Raw genomic sequence first — 19,651 nt, forward strand, 5'->3', positions numbered from 1 at the left:
TGTCACCTCTTTTAGCTACAAGAAGTATGATTTTAAATGGAGTTACAGTCTAGGACTGAGTGGCAGATTGGAGGGATGATTGCGGAATTGTGTCTCAATGGTTGGTTGGATACTCTAAATCAGGGGTGTCAAACTCAGTTCCTGGAGGGCCACTATCCTGCATGTTTTAGATGTTTCCCTCTTCCAACACACCTGATTCAAATGATCAGCTTATCATCAAGCTCAACAGAAGCCTGATAACGAGCCTGATCATTTGAATCAGGTGTGTTGGAAGAGGGAAACCTCTAAAACATGCAGGATAGTGGCCCTCCAGGAATGGAGTTTAACACCCCTGCTCTAAATGGTTCTTGCAAAAGCCAAAAGCTGTAGTTCTCCTGTTATCAACAGCAATGTTTTGAATGAACACTAGTTTCCCTCAAATGTCCACTTTATGGTGGTGCTAGAGAAAAAGACATCCATACAGAATACATCAAATAGACTTTTACCTGGTGGTGGCACAAAGATTGGAATTCATCCACTATGAATCATGCAAGTCTGTGTTAAGTTTTAATATTTCCTTCAAATAGTTGTTCAGACATTTCACTGAAAAAATACACTATAAACCTACTGGTGGCACTAAAGTCTGAATGTTTCATCCAGTGGTGATCATGGATTTTTGAACAAAATATCATTGGAATCTATCCAACAGTTGTGGAGGTATTTCACTCTGGATAAAGGTGGTGGACAGATTAATAGGTCTAACAACTACCAGACCCTGCTGGCACAGCAACAACATGAGTAGGGCTAAAAACTGCAAAAACATTTCTTAAAACAAGTGAACAATACATCTGGCTCTTGCGACACTGTCTGTGCTGTCATGAAATCCTCCCACCACCACTGATACAAATCTATTTGAAGACATGTCATGTTATCCAACTAGCAGAAGATGCATTTATTTTATTTCTAGTGACATCAAAAGATTACAAAACTTCTTATCAGATAAACAACCTTGTTGAGAGGAATTCCATAGATCTACAGCAAATAGAAATCTTACGTGCCTCCTGAACACATAAGTAAATTCTGTTCAAAGTCTCTGTTTAATACTAAAACCCCCAGACTACACTTTAAGATTTACAGATCAACACTGCACATTCCCTCATGATTTCAGTGTTGACACTGTTCACTCTCTATGCAAAGTCTGCCACCCATGACTGAACACCACAGTTTGATCCTCACAGACTGAAAATGTGATCTCATCTCTTTCAGCTTGTCTGTTCCCTCCATATCAGCTGCTGTCATCTTCATTGTGCCTTCATGGGAACTGGTTGTGCTTGTGCAACACCACGAAGGTGAGAAAAGTGTGTCTAAGTGTGAAACTCTCCTACATTTTGATTGTAAAGACATGTAGACATTTTGCAGATTTATCGATGAGATAAACAAGCTAAGTATAATACTGTGGGAACAAGTCGTAAATGCTATGTGTCTTTTTAAAGGTAAGCATGTCCATCATCTGTAAATAGAAGAAACATGCTTAATCCAGAAGAGTGGAAAAGCACACTGAAGATGGACACAGAGCCCCCTACTTCATTAGATTAAGTGACCCCTTAAAACTGTGAAAAGCTAACTGGTACAAACACTGGGTGACTGATGACAGTAAGAAGATAAATACACAGCAGAAGCACTCTCTTCAAAGTAAATACCAGATAAGGTCACCGTCATTAAAACTCACTTAGCTGACACAATACTGTATGCATGATGTGACAGATGACTGGAAACAACAAAGAACAGAGCGACAGGACAGAAGTTAGAATTTAAAGTGGGCTTGTTATCAGATAATCCCCAGTTTTAATCCCTAGACCAGCTGAGAAAATGTCCCTGCAGATCCTGCAGGGACATTGTTCTACTCCATCCATCCATTATCCTTACACCACTTAACCCTCATTAGGGTGGGCTGGAGTCTATCCCAGCTGACTCAGGGCGAAGGCAGGGGACACCTTGGACAACAGTCTATTGTAGGGCTACATATTGAGACAAACAGTCACACTCGCATTCACACCTACAGACAATTTAGAATCACCAATTAACTTCAGCGTATTACTGGCATGTGGGAAGAAGCTGGAGTACCCAGAGAAAATCTACACATGCAAAGGGACAACATGCAAACTCCATGCAGAAAGATCCCAGACCCAGGACGTGAACCAGGGATCTTCTAGTTGCCAGGCAACAGTACTAGCCACCAAGGCACTGTGCAGCTCAACGTTCTCTTCCAGCTCAGTAAATAGTTGTCAAAGTGCCTTTGAGCAAGGCAGTTCACTATTGAGTTCACAGTTGAAGATTGCATGTTCTGTGAAAGTGAAATTACAAAATACGCTTGTGAATAAAAATGGCATCCATTCATGCTCGTCTGCCTTTCCTCACAACACAGATCAGTATATTAAATCATCTGGTTCAGTCAATGACAAATTACCTAACTGTATCACAAAGCAATAATGATCGATCCATCCATCCATTCTCTATACACCGCTTTATCCTCACTAGGGGTGGTGGAGCCTATCCCAGCTGACTCGGGCAAAGGCAGGGGACACTCTGGACAGGTCGCCAGTCTGTTGCAGGGCTACATATACATATACAGTGTTTCCCCTGGGTTGAAATGGCTGTGAGGTGGTGTGGTGTAGGCAAGGGCCGACAAATTTTGAAAATGAAGATGCAAAATGGGGCATTCTGGCACAATTTGGAGCACATTTTGTTGTATTTGTAGCCATTTCCAAAAACTAAATCAAATAAAATTTTCATGTTGACGCTAGGAACGTTCGCCAATGTGAACGACCGACATTTGAAACACGATCTCGCGGGATGTCATACGAGAACTGAGTGTTACCGACCAATGGGGATGTGCCTTGCTGTCTTCAGCCACGGCGAGAAAAGGCTGCCATTCTGGCTTGTTGATTTCAGCGGCGAATATACCGGACTTATGTGTCAATGCTTTCTAATATTTAGCATTCCTTTTTTTTTTTTTTTTTGGTGCGGACCAGTGAGGCGGCAATGTCGGCAAAATTGTAATGAGGCGGTGGCCTATACCAGCGAGGCGACACGCCTTGTCGGTCATATAGGAGGGGAAACACTGATATACAGACGAACAATTACACTCACATTCACACCTACGGGCAATTTAGAATAGTCAATTAACCTCAGCATATTTTTGGACTGTGCGAGGAAGCCAGAGTGCCCGGAGAAAACTCACGCATGCACAGGGAGAACATGCAAACTCCATGCAGAAAGATCCCAGGCCCACCCCGGGATTCGAACCGGGATCTTCTTGCTGCAATGCGAAAGTGCTAACCACTATCCACTGTGCAGCCCGATAATGTCTTTATAAATCAAAGCAGAAATTAAAAATAGTGTAGGTCTGTGTTTGGACCAGAAACTGTGGTTTGGATTGGCCTGAAGTTGGGGTGCTTAAACTGCTTTTGGGGTTAGTGGGGTGGCGCAAGTTTTTGGGGTTATTATTTTGCCACAAATACCTGATTGCAGATAAGCAAAGGAAAATGGATGAATGGATGGATGGCTGGATGGATGGATGGATGGATGGATATTTCAGGAGTCAGGGACAGGGAGGTTTGGGACCCTTTGCTCTCAAGGCCTATTTTCATTAGCAAAGCATATATATGCAGATTTCTTCCAAAAATCTGTGCGCGATCGACGCAAATAAAAGCACCACTACAGTTTTGGCTGTATTTCATGTTTTTTGTTTCTTAAAATACACAACCAAAGTCGTTACCACTGACTTGTCTTCCAAATATGATCATAACTGTCTAAATAAAGCGATTTTAAACTATCACTATAACTGAGATGGTTTGCTTGAGTTTAGATGTGTTCTGTTTAAGAAGCTACTATTTATCATTGCTTGTATTTGGCAGCAATAAATAAGACACAGAAATATCTTAAATCACTGAAGGCCAAATGTGGTGGGACCACCACAAAACACTGAGTAGAAACAGAATGGAACCACCCAGAAGTGAAACTTGGAGATGAAACATGAGGGTTTCAAAGCTATTCTTGGATTTTTTAATGACTGACAATGGACCATGACAACATTACGTTTTGAATTTAGGTATGTTCCGAAGAGATTAAGCGGATAATGCATTGTATAATGGTCAGCATAGGTGGTCTTCAACCAAAGTCTGATAGTGAGCCAAAAAATACTCCACATCCAGCTCCAAATGACGGAAAAGACTACAAATCTGAACAATACAAACTTCATAAACCCTGTCTGTTTTGAATCTCTGTAATAAAGGATACTAGAGACACTGAATAAAAAAAAACATCTGCGTTCAGCCTTCAGTGATATCTTACTGCTGTTTGTGAGACAGTTAAAGGGTGGAAAGAGGAACAGAAGGAAGAGGAGGACACACTGACAGGATGTTCTGCTGAGTTTGGACAGTGCTGTAGATTGGAGCAGACAGTAACAGACCAGTCCAAGTGAAAGTCCAGCATATGGCCCATCTCAGTGGGAAACTGGGCCCTCAACCACAACACCCCCTTAAATATTTTGTTTCCCACTTGTCTGACTTGACACCCACACACTCACACAGATGATCCCTCCATCCTCTCCAAAGGAAATGAATATTAAAGAGTCAGAGAAGAATGAAAAAGATAGTTATTTTAATGGCAAGCAAGAGAAAGAGAGTCTTAGAGTTTCCTTTTAGGTCCCAGTGGCTGTGGAGGTGTGCATCATCACAACAGTGTTAAACTATGTGCTGAAACAGATATAACCTCGGACATCACGTCATGTAAATTACTGCCTCTTTCCTAAAGCCTATACTTGCCAAAAGACCAAGATAAAGTGGTCAGTGAGGGTGAATTAGATAAGCATTACATCTTGTCTTGAGCACCAGGGACACAATCTCGCCATGGAAACGCTGAATCAGAATCTCAAAGGGACGAGTGTCATTACTTCACAGGGTGTTAACTGCAAATAAAGGATGCTTACTAAAACCAGTCAGTTAAATGCACCCAAAAGTGTGATTTGCAGTAAATGAATCTGAGATTATTTAGGTTCATTATTTTCTTTCTAGCAGTTTTTGTGAAGTAGGAATAAGCTTCTCAATGAAACGATATGAAACAGATAAAGAGAAAGACGACCCTAAAGTGGTGCAATTTTAGATTTACAGTATAGTCAAAACAATCATTTAACTGCTGTTTTCATAAAACAGTCAACAGAAAAACTGGGCTGAGAAGTTAGAACTGTTTCTTCACCTTAGGCAGTCAAACTTTTCCTACTCATATTACCTATGAGAGGTGTTAAAATTAAACTGTGAGGCCATCTAGTGGTGACTGACTGTTATATGTGCTTCTATGTAAATAGTGTGTAATGGAGGGCATGAAACATAAAAAGCAGTGTAAAAAAAAAACATAAATATATGCTAATAAATACAAGGAAATGTGTCATGACATAAAGACAGTCTATAAAATAAGTTTAAATCATAGTTCTGGGGGTATAAAATAAAAATACATTTAGTCGGTACAGCTCAAAATCTGCTTTCTTTCTCAGCTTTGCACCATCTCCATCATTTCATCACCTCATTGTCTCCATCATAGACAAGGAACCTTTATCCCTTCATCTCTACATTTCATTTGCAACCCTTTCATTCTCGGTTGCTGCTAGACTCCAGAGTACGATCACCTGTCCAACAATTGTAGGGGTCAGAAGTTTAGATGGAAAAACAATCCTCCCGAGGGAAGTAATCAGAATAGCCCATGCAGCTATTTAAAGACTTGTCGATAATGCGAAGGCATGGGTGGAATCCTGGAGCCATGTTCTTTCATCATAAACACACACACACCTCTTACCAACCATAATTTTGTGCTGTAACTGGTCTGGTCTCACTGCATTCACTAAAACTAAGTTGTGCCAATGCACATGTTTGAATACTAAGCATTCACTTTAGCATCTTGTTTTCATTACAACAAATGAAACACTGAGATACTTTGAAAACCAGCAGGATACTGGAAGATAACTCATGATTTCTGGCCAAAAAACAAAAACAAAAAAACGTAGCAACCTTTCAAAGCAGTAACCATAAGGCCTTCTTCCATCTTGCGTAAGTGCAAAATTAGACAAATTGGTTTTATACAAAACAAGTTTCTACCAGGTGTAACTCTTCCAGATCCATTTCAAATCCTTTATCCCTCCCAAGGGTTGAAACAGCCTGCTGCAGCTCCTCTTTCTCCCTTCCCAGTGTTTATTAATAAACCTAAACACATCTGAGGTAGTCATGGTCACACATAGCAGCACAGTGACTGAGAGAGAGGAGGCTGGGTCAACTGTCTTTACCCCCTCCTTTCTTAATTTGTCTGCACTCACTGCTCCCGCTCATTCTTTGCTCACTTTGCTTTGTCGTTTGGACCACAACTTACCCATTTGGTTCTTGCCCAACGGATTTCTCATTAGGATACAGCACAAGGACTCAGGAAACAGGTATATATGCTTTATATTTGATGTTAACATATCTGTGGCTTTGCTGATGACACGGATCAAATTTGAATTAAAAACACAAAAACATTTTCACACCAACCATTCATGTCTCCTAACATTTCAGTAAATGCATTATTGTATTATTCAAACAATTGCAAAGTTGTGTCAGATAAGGCTCACAGTGAAGGGCTTTTTGAATTTTGTTGTTGCTGACTGAGGAAAAAACATTTATGCTCAGAGCAGTCATTAAATGTAGGCCAGTACTTTCTATGGGTGGTGGAGTTCAAAAGGAATGTGTCTTGTGCCAATGCCTGTCCTGCAGCAAGACAGCTGGTGACTGTCATGTCATTCCCAGACCTTTGGTCTGCCATGCAAAGTCAAAGGAAGAACAAACTTGCTGGCTTCTAAAATCTACATAAGCTGGCCTAGTTTCATATGAACACACAAGTTGCGAGTTTAACTTTGTTGGTGGAGGTTCTGGCTAAATAACAGTAGCTATTGCATGAGTGTCCCACTTTTCCTCCATGCCCTTTCTACATTACAGATCACTGTCTGATGACACTATTGGGTCAAATTGATGAATTCACTCTTGCAGAGTCTCTGGTCAGTCTTGGCAAACACCTCAAAGGGTAAAATTACGGCTGTATTATTCACCAGGGGAAAGTCCAAATGCCCATCCATTGGCAGGCACAATGACATGTTTTGACAGTCTGCTTGCTAATGTGATCTGTGTAATGCCATTTTGTTGGAGTTTCAGACAACAGCCGTCTCTGTGTGTTTATATTAGTAGTGTTGCGGTTTGCATGAGTGGAATGAATGCATGAGTAGGCTTGTCCGAGGTGTGTGTCTGACCATTGCCAAGCAGTGAGTTTGTGACTGGGCATCTAGCCTAAGGGGACAGCTGTCAATATCATACCCTCTGCTAAAATGTGCCTGCTGCACCAACATGCTCACATGTGCTAATGGCACCAGCATAGCTAACAAGTCTGCCCAAAATATTAACCCAATACCTACACTGGCATGTCATCAGTGCAGACCAGGTCTACTATTTGTGATATGTAACATGATACCCGCATCTACAGCTATTAGCCTTAATATACAACAACTACGCTGTCTAACATCATTCATCTGCTTCTGTCAAGGGATGAGACGGTTCTAAAGGAGACTTCTGAATCAAAACAGTCCACAAGAATCACGTTAAACAAATGGATGACCTGGATGATAACATTTCATCTACTGGGTTTGAGCCACTCTTCATCAAAGAGGAGGAAGGTGATCCAGACAGAACCACCATGGCTGAAAAAGAGAGCAACGCAAACCTATCTGGACTCACATTTACAGAACAACAGTTTAAACAATCTGCTTTAATGAAGCCATACCTGCAGGAGATGGATGACTTATTGAAAAGCTGTGAGGAGCTCACAGGTTTCCCCTTTGGCTCTCACTTCTCAGAAAGTTATGCAGAAACAAATCTAAGGGAATCAAGTGGCAGTCTGGGCAGAGAGGACGTGAGAATGGAAAGCTATGGGGAAACATGTCTATCTCCCCAAGCCTATCTTTCCACCAGCTACATTGACACACATATGGATGGAGCTGGAACGGACGGCCAGCCAGCACAAAGTCAGTCACAAAGCATGGGCGCCATCATCAACAAGCGTAGAGGGACCACAGAAGTCTCTCGCCAGACCAACATGCCTCTTACCTCAGCAGGCAACAAACTGAGTGAAACCATGGTGGAGTATGAAGGGCAACTGTTGGGGATGTTGGCAATGCTGGAGAACTGTATGGAAGAGACTGGCATGGACTTTGAGCCACAGGACTGGGTTACAGATGAAAGCCAAGAATACGTACAAATCAGTAAGAATCCTCATGTTTATAGGGGTACAACACTGGTGCCCATTCAGCAGGAGAGACCACTGAAGCCTGATACTCACCCGATGCAATTACAAATGTGGATGGATGAACACATGGAAGGAGATACAGCTTCCAAAGATAGCAAGAATAGAATGACAATAGGTTCAGCAACAAATGGAAGCGCACAAAATCCCTTACCTGGTTATGAAAACATGGGATTGTCAGCGGAGAGATTCAGATTTCCAAGAGCAGCAATGACTTTTGATACAATAGAGGATCCAATGTGCTGTGAGGGGATGAAGACAGGTTACGTGTTTAATGAAGGCACAGAAACAAAAGGAGACATAACTGCAATTGAAGTAGATGACAATGAATTGTCAGGTGAAGACAGACATGAAGTCAACATGGACACTACTGATGTGAGATCTGATGTGGATGAATTAGGGGAACTGGGGAGTAGGATGGAGGCCTGCATAGAGGAGGTAGAGCGGTTAGAAAAAAGGAGGAAGGAGCTGCTGATGGAAGTGCTGCAACTGAGAGGGCAAAAAGACCAAGAGGAAGGAGAAGGAAGAAGTGAGGAGGAAGAAGAGACAGAGGAGAAGATTGATATCAAAGTGACAGAACTGATGAACATACTGAAGAAGGAAGAAACCGGTAGAAGGGAGGAGAGGAAGAAGGAGATACAGAGCCTCAAGGAGGAGAGGGCAGAGGAGGAGAGGAGGACGTGGAAGGTTAACGTGGAGAGACAGGGGCTACAGGAGGAGCTCAGGAGGATGAGGAGGAAGCTGTTTGCAATGGCCAGGGACTGTGCCCAGAGCAAGGCAGCCCTGAACAACCAGCGCCGTGAGATGGAGCTGCTCAAAAGAGAAGAGGTTAGATCTTATTAAGGAATCATCTGTGTGGCACATTGCTAACAAATGTTCACGTAAAAATCTCATTCTTCTCATCTTCTAGGAGAATCTGAACTCCTTGGTGCTCCAACTGACAGAGGAGGGTTGCCAGCTCAAATCAGTCCAGAAACAACAGCTCTCAGATCTACAAGCAAAGGTTCAAGCTCAGAGCTCCTTGCTGACCTCGAACACCCAGGAGGAGCTGACTGAGTGCAGGAGGCATTCGTGTGGAGACATCCAGCAGTATGTGCAGGGTGGGCTGAAAGCACTTGAAGAGAGGTACCTGATTTTACCTGACTAAAAGCTAAAACCTCAGTTTTCACACCGAACACACGGGCATTTGGTGACATTGCATTTCTAGGCTCAATAATGCAATGATACAGTGATTTGCTTTTCCAGGTATGAGCCCATTTTGCTGGCATTGCTGAAGAGGAGAGAGGCAACTGCTGGTGCACTGGTGAAAGCCAAAGAGCAGGCTCAGGAGCTGAAGGCCCAGCTGGGACCTTTCAGGGAGGAAATACAAAAACTGAAGCTGCAGAAGGCTTGCTTAGAGGAGAAACTCAAACTAATTCACATACAGAGAAGAGAGGATGTGGGACAGTACAAGGTAAGCAAAATGTCAAGAATGAGGTGTTTAAATATGAAATAAAATCTAAGGGAGACACAGATGTTTGGGGGACTTTGGGAAGAGGTGGTTCAAATGTGCAAAACACTGAAATTTCACCTTTCAGGAGACGGTGCATTTTCTGGAGGAGAGGAGCAGAGAGCTGAAGATGGAGTTAAAGACTCAGAAGAGAAACACCAACGAGATGGAGGAGTTGAAAGACAGACTTAACAAGAAACTCCTGCTTTACAGGTGAGTTATTTGTCTTGTCTGCACAATAGCCTTATAGTACAAAAGCTTTTAAGGCAGCAGTTATAACTACTTTTATCCTTGTTACAGGGCTGTCATTGAGGACCACAAGTGTGACCAGGAGGAGAAAACATGATTTTATGGTCTTGATTTTGTTTTTCTAAAAAAGGGGGGAAAAAGCTCTTTTACAAAGTTTTCATTATTTTTTATCTGCAGCATAGTGAACTTCAAGGATTTAATTACTGCACTTTACACATATAGACACGTTGTTGTTAGCATGTCAAAACTAAGATTGACAACTGTTTTTAGAAGTCTGTATAGATGAAGTAGACTGCAGTTTGTAGAGACTTTTGTTCTGGATAAAGGTCTAGCGCACTATGAGTGGGACTGGTGAGTTAATGTTAGTCTCTAAAGAACAGAGGGTTTCATGTACTTATAAGGGCAACATATCTGAGGAACTAAACAGTGAGGACTGAGTAATACAGCAAGAACAAGGTTAAGATAAAGAGGAACACCAAGATGTCAGAGCAGACACAAACGGGTCTGAGGAGAGTGTATGAGGCATTACTGGCGCTTTCACTAAAAGGGTCAGAACAGATTGTTTAAAAATACTTCCAGGATTACCAGCACACTGACCCATTTAATAATTATGTAAACACTATTCATATAAAAACACTGACAATACGTGAAGTGCAAAGAGAGATTGAAGACATTTTATTAAGAATGGTCTCACTGTACAAATGCAAGATATTAAACATAGAAAAAAAAGCAACCACTAATCTATACGACAACAATTAAGTGAGTTATGAATGAATGAGGCAAGGGAAAATGGAAACGCATACAGTTCAAATACAGATTCACTCTAATATAATTCAAACAGCTGGTGTAACAATCACAGTCCAGAACATTTATTGTTTCATGTCAGCTGGTACTGGCCATGTTTCATGCTGTCCGGAGGCAAAAACAATGAAAGAAACCATAACAGCTGATCAGTCTAGTAAGTTAAATGTTCACTACGATTTGGAAAAGGTTTTCCAATCAAGTTTGGTTTTTTCCCCCCATATTTTCCATTTTCCCTCAACATTTCTGAATGCTTCAAAATGTAAATAAAATGCACAATGGAAACATTGTTTATGTTGTGCAATGTGTCAAGTGCTGGCTAACATTTTACTGCTAACATTTTTTTCCAGGAAAATTCAGCTGTCAGTATAATCACCTCTTTAGATTCTGGAATTTGTTTTTTTTTTATTTGAGACATATTTTGTAAATAATTTCGGTAAATAAGGAAGAGCCAATTTGATTACAAAAATATACATTTTCGGTAATTTGCAAAAAACATGGGTGACATCCTTCAAGCAGCAAGTTAATGAAAGAAGAGGCCCTCACTTGGAGTATTCTAAAAGCAGAAATGGCTACAAGCGATTACTCTCCTTCCAGTATTGCAGCATACAGTGTCCCACTGGTGAAGCAGAGCAGATGGAAGAAACAGCTGCATCGAACGACTGATGTGACGGTTTGTGAAGAGGCTGCAGGTAAATACACACAGCAGGCAGGCGTGTTAGCCTGTGGCCTCAGGGTCTGCTGTACCCTCAGGATCTTCATCATTGTAGATGTTCTCAGCCTGAAAGGAGAAACACTGTGTCAGTCTTTTTTGTCAAATACTTTGCACATATTTACAAGTCAGTAGCAATTTTTGGATTGCAATAAAACCAGGAAGACGACTCACAGTTAGGCCAGGCTGCTAAAAAAAGCCACTCTGCCAGACACCTTACCCTCATGTCCCATACTACTTTTAAGACACTATATCAAATGAAGTATCATAGTTGCTGGCTGACCTATCACCCGCTGCACAGAACTTTGTTTACATGAGTGAATATAACACAGCCTCAGACAGCAAAACAAAAATGTGTGCATGCCTTTTGATCCCCCTACTTCTGAAATGAATCTGGTGCCTTTGCCATCAGGTTCTCAAAGAGCCAAATTAGACCCACTACATGTCTAACTGCTGACTGTCCTGACTTTTTTTGGCAGTACAATCTTAAAGGACAAATAAGAGTTAGTATGAAAAGGATTACTAACAGAATATACAAACAGGTAAGTAAACTTACCATTCTGATCACTGTCTCTTCCACTTCTTCACCTTGCTCTTACTGAGTCACTTCAAATGCCAAAAGCATTCTCTTAGCAGAGATATTCTCTTTGTAGTTGGTAACTGAAATGTCAGGAACCTCTCATCATATGATTTTTCCCTGACTGTTGGCTGCTCTGCATATTATTGTTTAGATAGAAGACTTGGGATCTTAACAGCAGATGCCTGTCTGATGCACAACCAGTGACCTCAACATGATACTAGAAAATGTAATATCTTGTCTTTAAGGCAACACAATTTTCTCCAAGACAATAGAGTGGAAAGCAATGAATACATTCTTTCACTATCCATGGGTGACATGCTTTAGTATAACGTGATCACAGTTGCCTTACCATTTGCCAGACTTGCATAATGTTGTCTTCAGACACGGAACAGATAACCCAGGGCTCATTGGGGTTCCAGGAGAAGTCCGAGATCTTGGCTGTGTGGCCTCCATGGATAAACTAGTACAAAATGATTCAGGACAAAGCTATGGATCAGCACAGGATGATTTCGTCAGAACAGACACCCAACATCAGGAGGCTTCAATAACTCACCAGTAGCTCAGGCGGGCCATCCTCTGCATCTTCTGGAGACTGCTCCTCTCCAATTTTACTAAAAAAGAAAATAAACCAGTTAATGAACCATGATACAATATGACTAAACCCACAGGTCCCACTGGATGTAGCTACGACTGCATCTCGTTGATGCTGCAATTCGAATGTTTAGAGTCTTTAAGAAACATGTTTGACTGCAATACAGACATGTAAAATGAGTGTTTCTCTCTCAGAACACATACAAAAATTAGCCCATGTAGGGAAAAAGCCACGATTGCAACACGGCTAAATTTTTACATAGACTTATTTCACTCTTTTCAACTTGTTTTTGGTCACGTCTAATTCAGTTGATAGGTTGCTTTAACTGAATGGACAGAGTAGAGGCTCACTTATCGGTACTTGCATAGCTAAAGTCTGTCTTTGTCTGCATCTGAGATAATTACAGAACATTGGTAAATTGTAGTGTCCGTCTATTCGTAGATGTTCAGAAAGTGAGGCATGTAGGTACAACTGTATTTAGATTTTACCTTTAAGGGATACACCGAATTCAGAAAAAAAAAAACTTTTATGATGCAAAGATTTCTAATTATCACAGACATTAAAGCAGTGATCTGTTTATTCAAATGTGAAAGTATAATACAAGTAATTTTGCTCTAAATTTAATGAATTGTGATAAATAATAATGACCCTGAATATCATTTTGGCCGTAATCATGCATCCCCAATTGTATGTTACATCTTCAAGAGATGTCTGTAACCCCTAAACATGATTAATTAGTATAAAGAAAATCACAGAACTGCTGCAAAAAAGAAAGGACAAAAAAACAAAAACAAAAAACAGGCCAATCACATAAAGTCAGCAGAGCTGAAGGAAGATCGGGGAAAGATGCTTCTTACAGGTCAGTGGACATCACTACATAAAATGTCAAGTTGTTCACCTGAGGTCCCAGACATTGAGGCGACGGTCTGTTCCGCTGGATGCCAAGATGGTTTCATTATGAGGGGACCACTGAACCTAAAAGCCAGACAGTCAAAAATACTGAAGTTGGTCAACCTGAACCTCCGCTCAGACGTAAAATATGCTCATCACAAGAAAATAGTTAGAAAAGTTAATGTCAGGGTCATGTGCATTCCTGGTTGTTTGAATTATTTATCGAGTAGATAGATTTATTACCACATCTTTCATCTTTTAACTTAACTTCTCAGATTTTGACAGAAAATGTCCTGCCACCTTCTTTTAACAAAATTCCTCCATTCAACATAAACCTCACCTGGAAGATCTCATCCTTGTGAGACTCGAAGGAATGCAGCTTCAGTTTCAGGTTTCTCAAGTCCCAAAGAGCCACAGTCTGTGGGTGAGAAAGAGGCATTACATATACCTGCCAGACTTTCTTACGCTCTGTGTTAACACTGCAGTTGCATAACAGGAACAAAATCATCGATATTCATTTCATCAAAATGTTATAAAAGGCACATGACATCAGAGGTATAATGCAAGTTCTGTATTGATGAAGAAAAAGACAAATAAGATGTGGTGGTATATTTTATTACCTTGTCCGCTGAGCCAGTGGCAAGAATGAACTCACTGTAAGGGTTAAATGACAAACAGTTGACCTCTGCTGTGTGGGCGTCGACTGCATGGCTGGGTTTGGAGGTATTGTTTGAGCGAGTGTCCCAGCTAAAGTGAAAAGAGGCAGTGTGGATGTCAGCCTTTAGCATTATTTAAGATGTAACAGATGACTCTGCCAGCTCACATAACTTTTCAAGTGAACGGCTTCATCTGCATATCGGATTTGTCTTGTGAGTGTGACTCTTACATCATTAGCTTCTGGTCATCTGCTACTGATCCAAAGAGTGACTCGTGAAGCAGGTGCCAAGAGACGTCTTCCACCACAGCAGTATGACCGGTGAAGATGGTCTTTGCGTCAACTATCTTGCCCTCCTTTGGTGCAGCACTGATGTCCCACAGGCAGATCGTCTACAGATAAAAGAATGATGAGATATAAGCACCTCATTACTTCAGAACATTTCTGAATTTAATGAAAGCTGCATGAGTTTATTGCAAGAATGTTTGCCGCTAATATTACTGGTGCAATAAAATTTCCAAAATATGGAAAGCTGCCTGATATTAGATCTCAAAAATAACACTAGAAGTGTCTCTTACATGGTCATCTGATGCACTCAGGAGAGAGCCTGACAGATTTGGATTCCATGAGAGACCATAGCCTTCTTTCTGATGGCCTCTGAGACGCAAATCAGGGTGACACTCTCCAGAAGCATCTGTGGAGATCAAAATGAATTCACTGTCCAATTAAACACCTTTCAGTACTTTAAAAATTTGACAACTACCCCACATGATACGAACAAAAAGTTCAACAACATGTCACCTTCAGCAGTGACTTGTAATACTGTATGTGATCTATGTACCTGGTTTGGAAGGATGTTTGGTGTAGTCAAACACCAACACGTCTGAGGTGGGAGTCTTAGTGCCAATGATGCAGGGGTTCTGGGGCATATAGCGAGCACGGTTCACCTCTCCTTCATGGTTGATCTTGATTTCTATATCAATCTTGCCACTCACTGAGCCAAAGCCTCCAAACTCTTCAGGAAAAAGCAAGGAAAGTCATTCGTACTATACAGATGCACTATGAAGGCAATACCTTATTATATTTATTCAGATTACATCAAAAGTAGTGCACATTTTATGCACTGCAAGGTCCTACTATAAATACAAGTAAAAAGTTGGAAGTCCCAGAACAAGTCACCAACCTCCTTTTTCACTGTCATAATGCGAGGTGTCAAACTGGGCATCATCATTGGGCAGCTGGACACTTGCAATAACCAGGTGATTCTGCTCATCAGATGTGTGAGTGCCCAGCACCAGTCTATGCACGCTGTAATCCTTCCCCTCTGGCCTGGTAAAAAGAAAAAAAAAGTTTAATCATTTTCACTTATATGCATATTTGTTTTAAAAAAGGAATCACTCCTGTCCCACTGTGTAAAAGTTTCTACCTTGAGACATCAGGCAGCCACTGAGCAGTGAGGCTGGGCCACTCTAAAGCATGGGTCATGACCAGGTCATACAGGAAGGGAGTGTTTTTCTTCCAGATCTTGTATTCCTCATTGATCACTCTCTCCTCCACTGCATCATCAAATGCACCACCTGGAGTGGACAAAGTAATGAAAGAACCGTGACAATGACTACAAACACTTGTGTGATATAGCTATAGCCTTTACTAACTAAGGTTGTTAGTTGAACAATAAGACATCTAAAATGTGTGTCTCTGTGATAGTCAAGGTTTTATCCAGGGATTAAATTGGTCTGGAGACCATCAGAGATGAGCTTCACCCTACTGACATTCAAAACGTGCTTTGTAGCTCTTTTTTTTCTCCTTCAGTAACACAAGACTGCTAACTCACATACTAACATAACACTTGTAATTTTCTTTCTGATTCTGTTATGCACTGAACAGGCAAATGAAGAATGTTGCCTTATTTTCCTGAATTTGTTCAACAACTACAGCATTACACAGCAGAGCAATCCAGTGGTAACTTTATGAATTATTTACATACACTGTCATTGTGATCATATGTAGTTTTAGTAATTTACAGTAGGAACAAGGCTTTTGTGTGCTGGATGAATTGATACACAGGGGTGATATTTTCGTTCGTCAAAATTGTTTAAATTTTGTGCCATCCAAACTATTAAACACTACATAATAAATAAAACAAAAAAAATGTTTGTAGTGGTACCTGACAATGCAAATAGTTATAAGACCGAATTTGAGAGCAATGACTATGATATTTAACCAATACAGTGCAGGTTAAGGGAATTTAAGTGTTAGTTTAAAAACAAAAGACACTGAAAACGTTCACCTGCAAACAGCCTAGAAACTATTTTCTTTGTTCCCTTGAGCAAAGCACATGTAGAAAGCGTCATATATACAGTTTTCACTTGAGCTACTTTCAACTAAAGAAATAGTGCCGTTTTCTCCTATCTGCTGTCTGGTCTATGAGCCCAAACTTCACTGGACAAGGCCCCCACTTCAGAAATCCCTAATTATAGCCCATGATATGAACGAATGCTAATGTTGCGCCGCTTTATCAACTACTGCTTGAAGTTACAGGTCAGTAAAGGTCCCATAAATTAAATGCCGACCTGACTAATCCTCAGTGTGTCACAGGATGAGTGTTTTGAGAGACATTTCACGGTGAAGTTTCCTGGCTATGTTGCTACACCATTTAGCATACCTAATAGACGCTGTACGATAGCCAGGCTAACCCTTTGTGTTCTGATTAGTACACAAGATTAAACCAACTTGTGAGAAAACACTGTGAAAACTGAAATCGAGGGTGTAAACCTTCACACACTGCAATTTTACATAGCTTGTGCTGACTAATAAGGGTTAGCATGAGGGATATAGCAGCTTGTCTTAGCTGCTGTGTAAGCTAGCGGGTAGTTAGCTCAGACATGTCAGATGACGCCGTTTCTATTGCTGACCACAAAGAAATCCACGTTACCTTCTTTGTCCGCCATCGTTTGTATCTTTAGTAGCAGAGAGAAAACAGACGCGAGGTTTGCTAAGATGCGGTAGCAGTGAGCCTTGTCTCAGGCCGTCCTCTGGTGTGCTAGCTGACCGCCTCGGTGCTTTTTAGACCATAGTGTGAACGACACTAAGCTAACTGCTAGCTAACAGCGCAGCCGGCTGTAGAAGAAGTGGGAGCATTCGCGCGCTCAGTACAAGCGCGAGGGACAGCTTTCCACCAATCACAGCGCAGCAGCCGAGCTCGTGCTGACCAGCAGAGGGCAGCAGTGATGCGGGAGATTAGTTAGGACTTCATTAATTCCTGGAGGGAAACCAAGTTGTTACAGCTGCATGGATATTCAATAAAGGGGCAAACAATGCGGCAACACAGAATATTAGGGTATAAAGTGAAGGTAAAACAAAATAGAAATAAAATATAGAAAAAATCTACAGAATGAAGTGACAGAATGTGCAAATGAGAATGTGCTTGGATGTGCAAATGACATAAGAAGGTGCAGATGAGTTTACAGATATGACGTTTAGAATGTAAAGTGTCCAGTAGGCAAAGCGGTTTAATCAGCAGGTAAAGTGATAAAGCGCTTTTGTGATCTGCCAGACGCAAGGTACATTGAAAAGTCTTATTGCAGTGAAGAGGAATGACTTCCTGTACTGTTCCTTGGAGCAGTGAGGTTGTATCAGTCAGTTGCTGAAGCTGCTCCTTAGATTGTCCTCAGTTTTATAGAGTGGGTGGGAGATGTTGCCCATGATGGCCAGCAGTTTGGTCAGCATCCTCTGCGCCACCACCTCCTTCAGGGTGACCAACTGACAGCCAACAACAGACCAGACTTTCCTGATCAATTTGTTCAGTCCGTTGGCATCCTTTGACGTGATGCCTGCACCCCACCACACCAGAACAAAGAAGATGGCACTCACCACCATAGACTGATAGAACAGCAGGAGCATGCGGTTGCATATTGAAGGACCTGAGCCTCATGAGGAAGTAGAGCTGGCTCAGGCCCTTTTTGTAGACAGCCCAGCTTGTTGTCCAGACTCACTCCCAGTTACTTGTAAGCCTGGACAATCTCCATATTAGTCCCCTAGATGCAGACAGGAGAGGGTGGGGACTTGTTCCCCCCTGAACTTCACCACCATCAAAAACCAACTATGACTATGCTGGATATATAGATGGGTAGATCAAGAGTGGAGTGAGACGCCAGACTCATTAAAGAGAATTACTAGCAAGACTTAAGTAGGTAGTTGGTGTTTATTATTATTATTTTTTTGGGGATTTAGTCCCACTCGTCCTGATGTACTCAACAAAGTTAACAGATATTTTTGGGGACAAAGTCATGTTATTGGATACGTTCATTCAGAGCATCATGATCAGACTGTCTGCATACCATGTTGTCTAAAACAATTTCTTTGACAAAAAACAGAGTGATTGACATTCAAGATCCTGGGTTCAGCTCTGACAGCCAGCATTCAGCAGGCCAGCAGCCTGTTCTTGTGTTACACTTGTCATCTGTGGCATTGCATCATTTGAACAAAGCTGCATTTTAAGGTTTCATTTACTAGTCAGTGGTTAGAGGAGTATCTGGTTACTGGGCACACTATCTGATCATTGTCACTTCAACTCATTAGTTGAAAAATGTTTTGTGCATTTTGAGATGTTTTTATTTTTTTGTCAATCAAAAAAGTAGACCGTTTGCACGCTGCTTCCATTTTTTCTGTATTTGAAATACAGCAAAATAAAGATGTGAAAAGAGTGAATCTTTATTCATACTATGTTGTCCAAACAAGGAGCTGTATTCAGTTACGTGCCTTCCAATGTTACATGTGAAGTTTTATTTGATTTGTTTATTTTTCTTGTGTTCATTTGCCATTTTTTTGCTGGAATAAGAGAACAATCTAATTTTATTTGTTGATCCGATAGCACGCTTTCAAATAAAATTCACATTTGCAGGTAGAGTTGTCAATTTCTGCTGCTTTCGTGAAAAAACATAACATTTCATTTCTTGTTTACTATTGGTTGACTGTGATATCAGGCTGCAATATGAGGCTATCTGATTGGGCATGCCAAGTAAACCGACCTCTTATTGGCCTAGAATAACGCGGGCCCTTAAAAGGACAAATATGGCTCAACGCAAGTCTGCGAGCAGCTGTTGAAGCTCTCTGTGTCCAGAGTAGCGCTAACACAGCGGCTCCCTGCAGTCAGTATGTCTGCCACTGACATGTCCAGTGTGCTGGACATCCTCCGGTCACTGTACCAGCACATACAGACTCTGGAGGAGTTTGCGAACAGCGTCGTCTTTAGAGAGGGACAGAAAGCAGTCGTTGTCGAGCAGTCAGACACAAACCGCTTCAAATCATTCGTCAGCAGCGTTTTTGTA

General features: G+C 41.3%; 2 protein-coding genes across 2 annotated transcripts; one reads left to right on the plus strand and one right to left on the minus strand.

Annotated features, from left to right (window-relative positions):
* Positions 1–6,243: 6,243 nt before the first annotated feature.
* On the plus strand, positions 6,244–11,000 carry sync (syncoilin, intermediate filament protein). The gene is made up of 6 exons (XM_022197811.2): positions 6,244–6,457; positions 7,597–9,180; positions 9,263–9,477; positions 9,598–9,805; positions 9,930–10,054; positions 10,142–11,000. Exons 2-6 carry the CDS (start codon positions 7,660–7,662, stop codon positions 10,185–10,187), a joined length of 2,115 nt encoding a protein of 704 aa, XP_022053503.1. The 5' UTR covers positions 6,244–6,457; positions 7,597–7,659; the 3' UTR covers positions 10,188–11,000.
* Positions 10,738–17,468, minus strand: rbbp4 (retinoblastoma binding protein 4). The gene is made up of 12 exons (XM_022197812.2): positions 17,257–17,468; positions 15,748–15,898; positions 15,505–15,650; positions 15,163–15,336; positions 14,900–15,015; positions 14,553–14,713; positions 14,287–14,413; positions 14,007–14,084; positions 13,674–13,750; positions 12,737–12,794; positions 12,533–12,643; positions 10,738–11,672 (listed from the first exon to the last, which is right to left on the minus strand). The coding sequence occupies exons 1-12, from the start codon at positions 17,270–17,272 to the stop codon at positions 11,610–11,612; spliced, it is 1,278 nt and encodes a 425-aa protein (XP_022053504.1). The 5' UTR covers positions 17,273–17,468; the 3' UTR covers positions 10,738–11,609.
* Between the last annotated feature and the right edge of the window lie 2,183 nt (positions 17,469–19,651).

The sequence above is a fragment of the Acanthochromis polyacanthus genome, chromosome 11, assembly GCF_021347895.1.
Source record: "Acanthochromis polyacanthus isolate Apoly-LR-REF ecotype Palm Island chromosome 11, KAUST_Apoly_ChrSc, whole genome shotgun sequence".
Lineage (NCBI taxonomy): Eukaryota > Metazoa > Chordata > Actinopteri > Pomacentridae > Acanthochromis > Acanthochromis polyacanthus.

Excerpts from the sequence above, each read along its gene's own strand:
- rbbp4 (XM_022197812.2), bottom strand. Across the intron at positions 14,714-14,899 it reads TGAGTGCATCAGATGACCAT|ACGATCTGCCTGTGGGACAT; the intron begins GTAAGAGACACT and ends TTTTATCTGTAG. Across the intron at positions 14,085-14,286 it reads CCACTGGCTCAGCGGACAAG|ACTGTGGCTCTTTGGGACTT; the intron begins GTAATAAAATAT and ends TCTCACCCACAG.
- sync (XM_022197811.2), top strand. The coding sequence starts at position 7,660 with ATGGATGACCTGGATGATAACATTTCATCTACTGGGTTTGAGCCACTC. Across the intron at positions 9,181-9,262 it reads AGCTGCTCAAAAGAGAAGAG|GAGAATCTGAACTCCTTGGT; the intron begins GTTAGATCTTAT and ends CTCATCTTCTAG. Across the intron at positions 9,806-9,929 it reads AGGATGTGGGACAGTACAAG|GAGACGGTGCATTTTCTGGA; the intron begins GTAAGCAAAATG and ends TTCACCTTTCAG.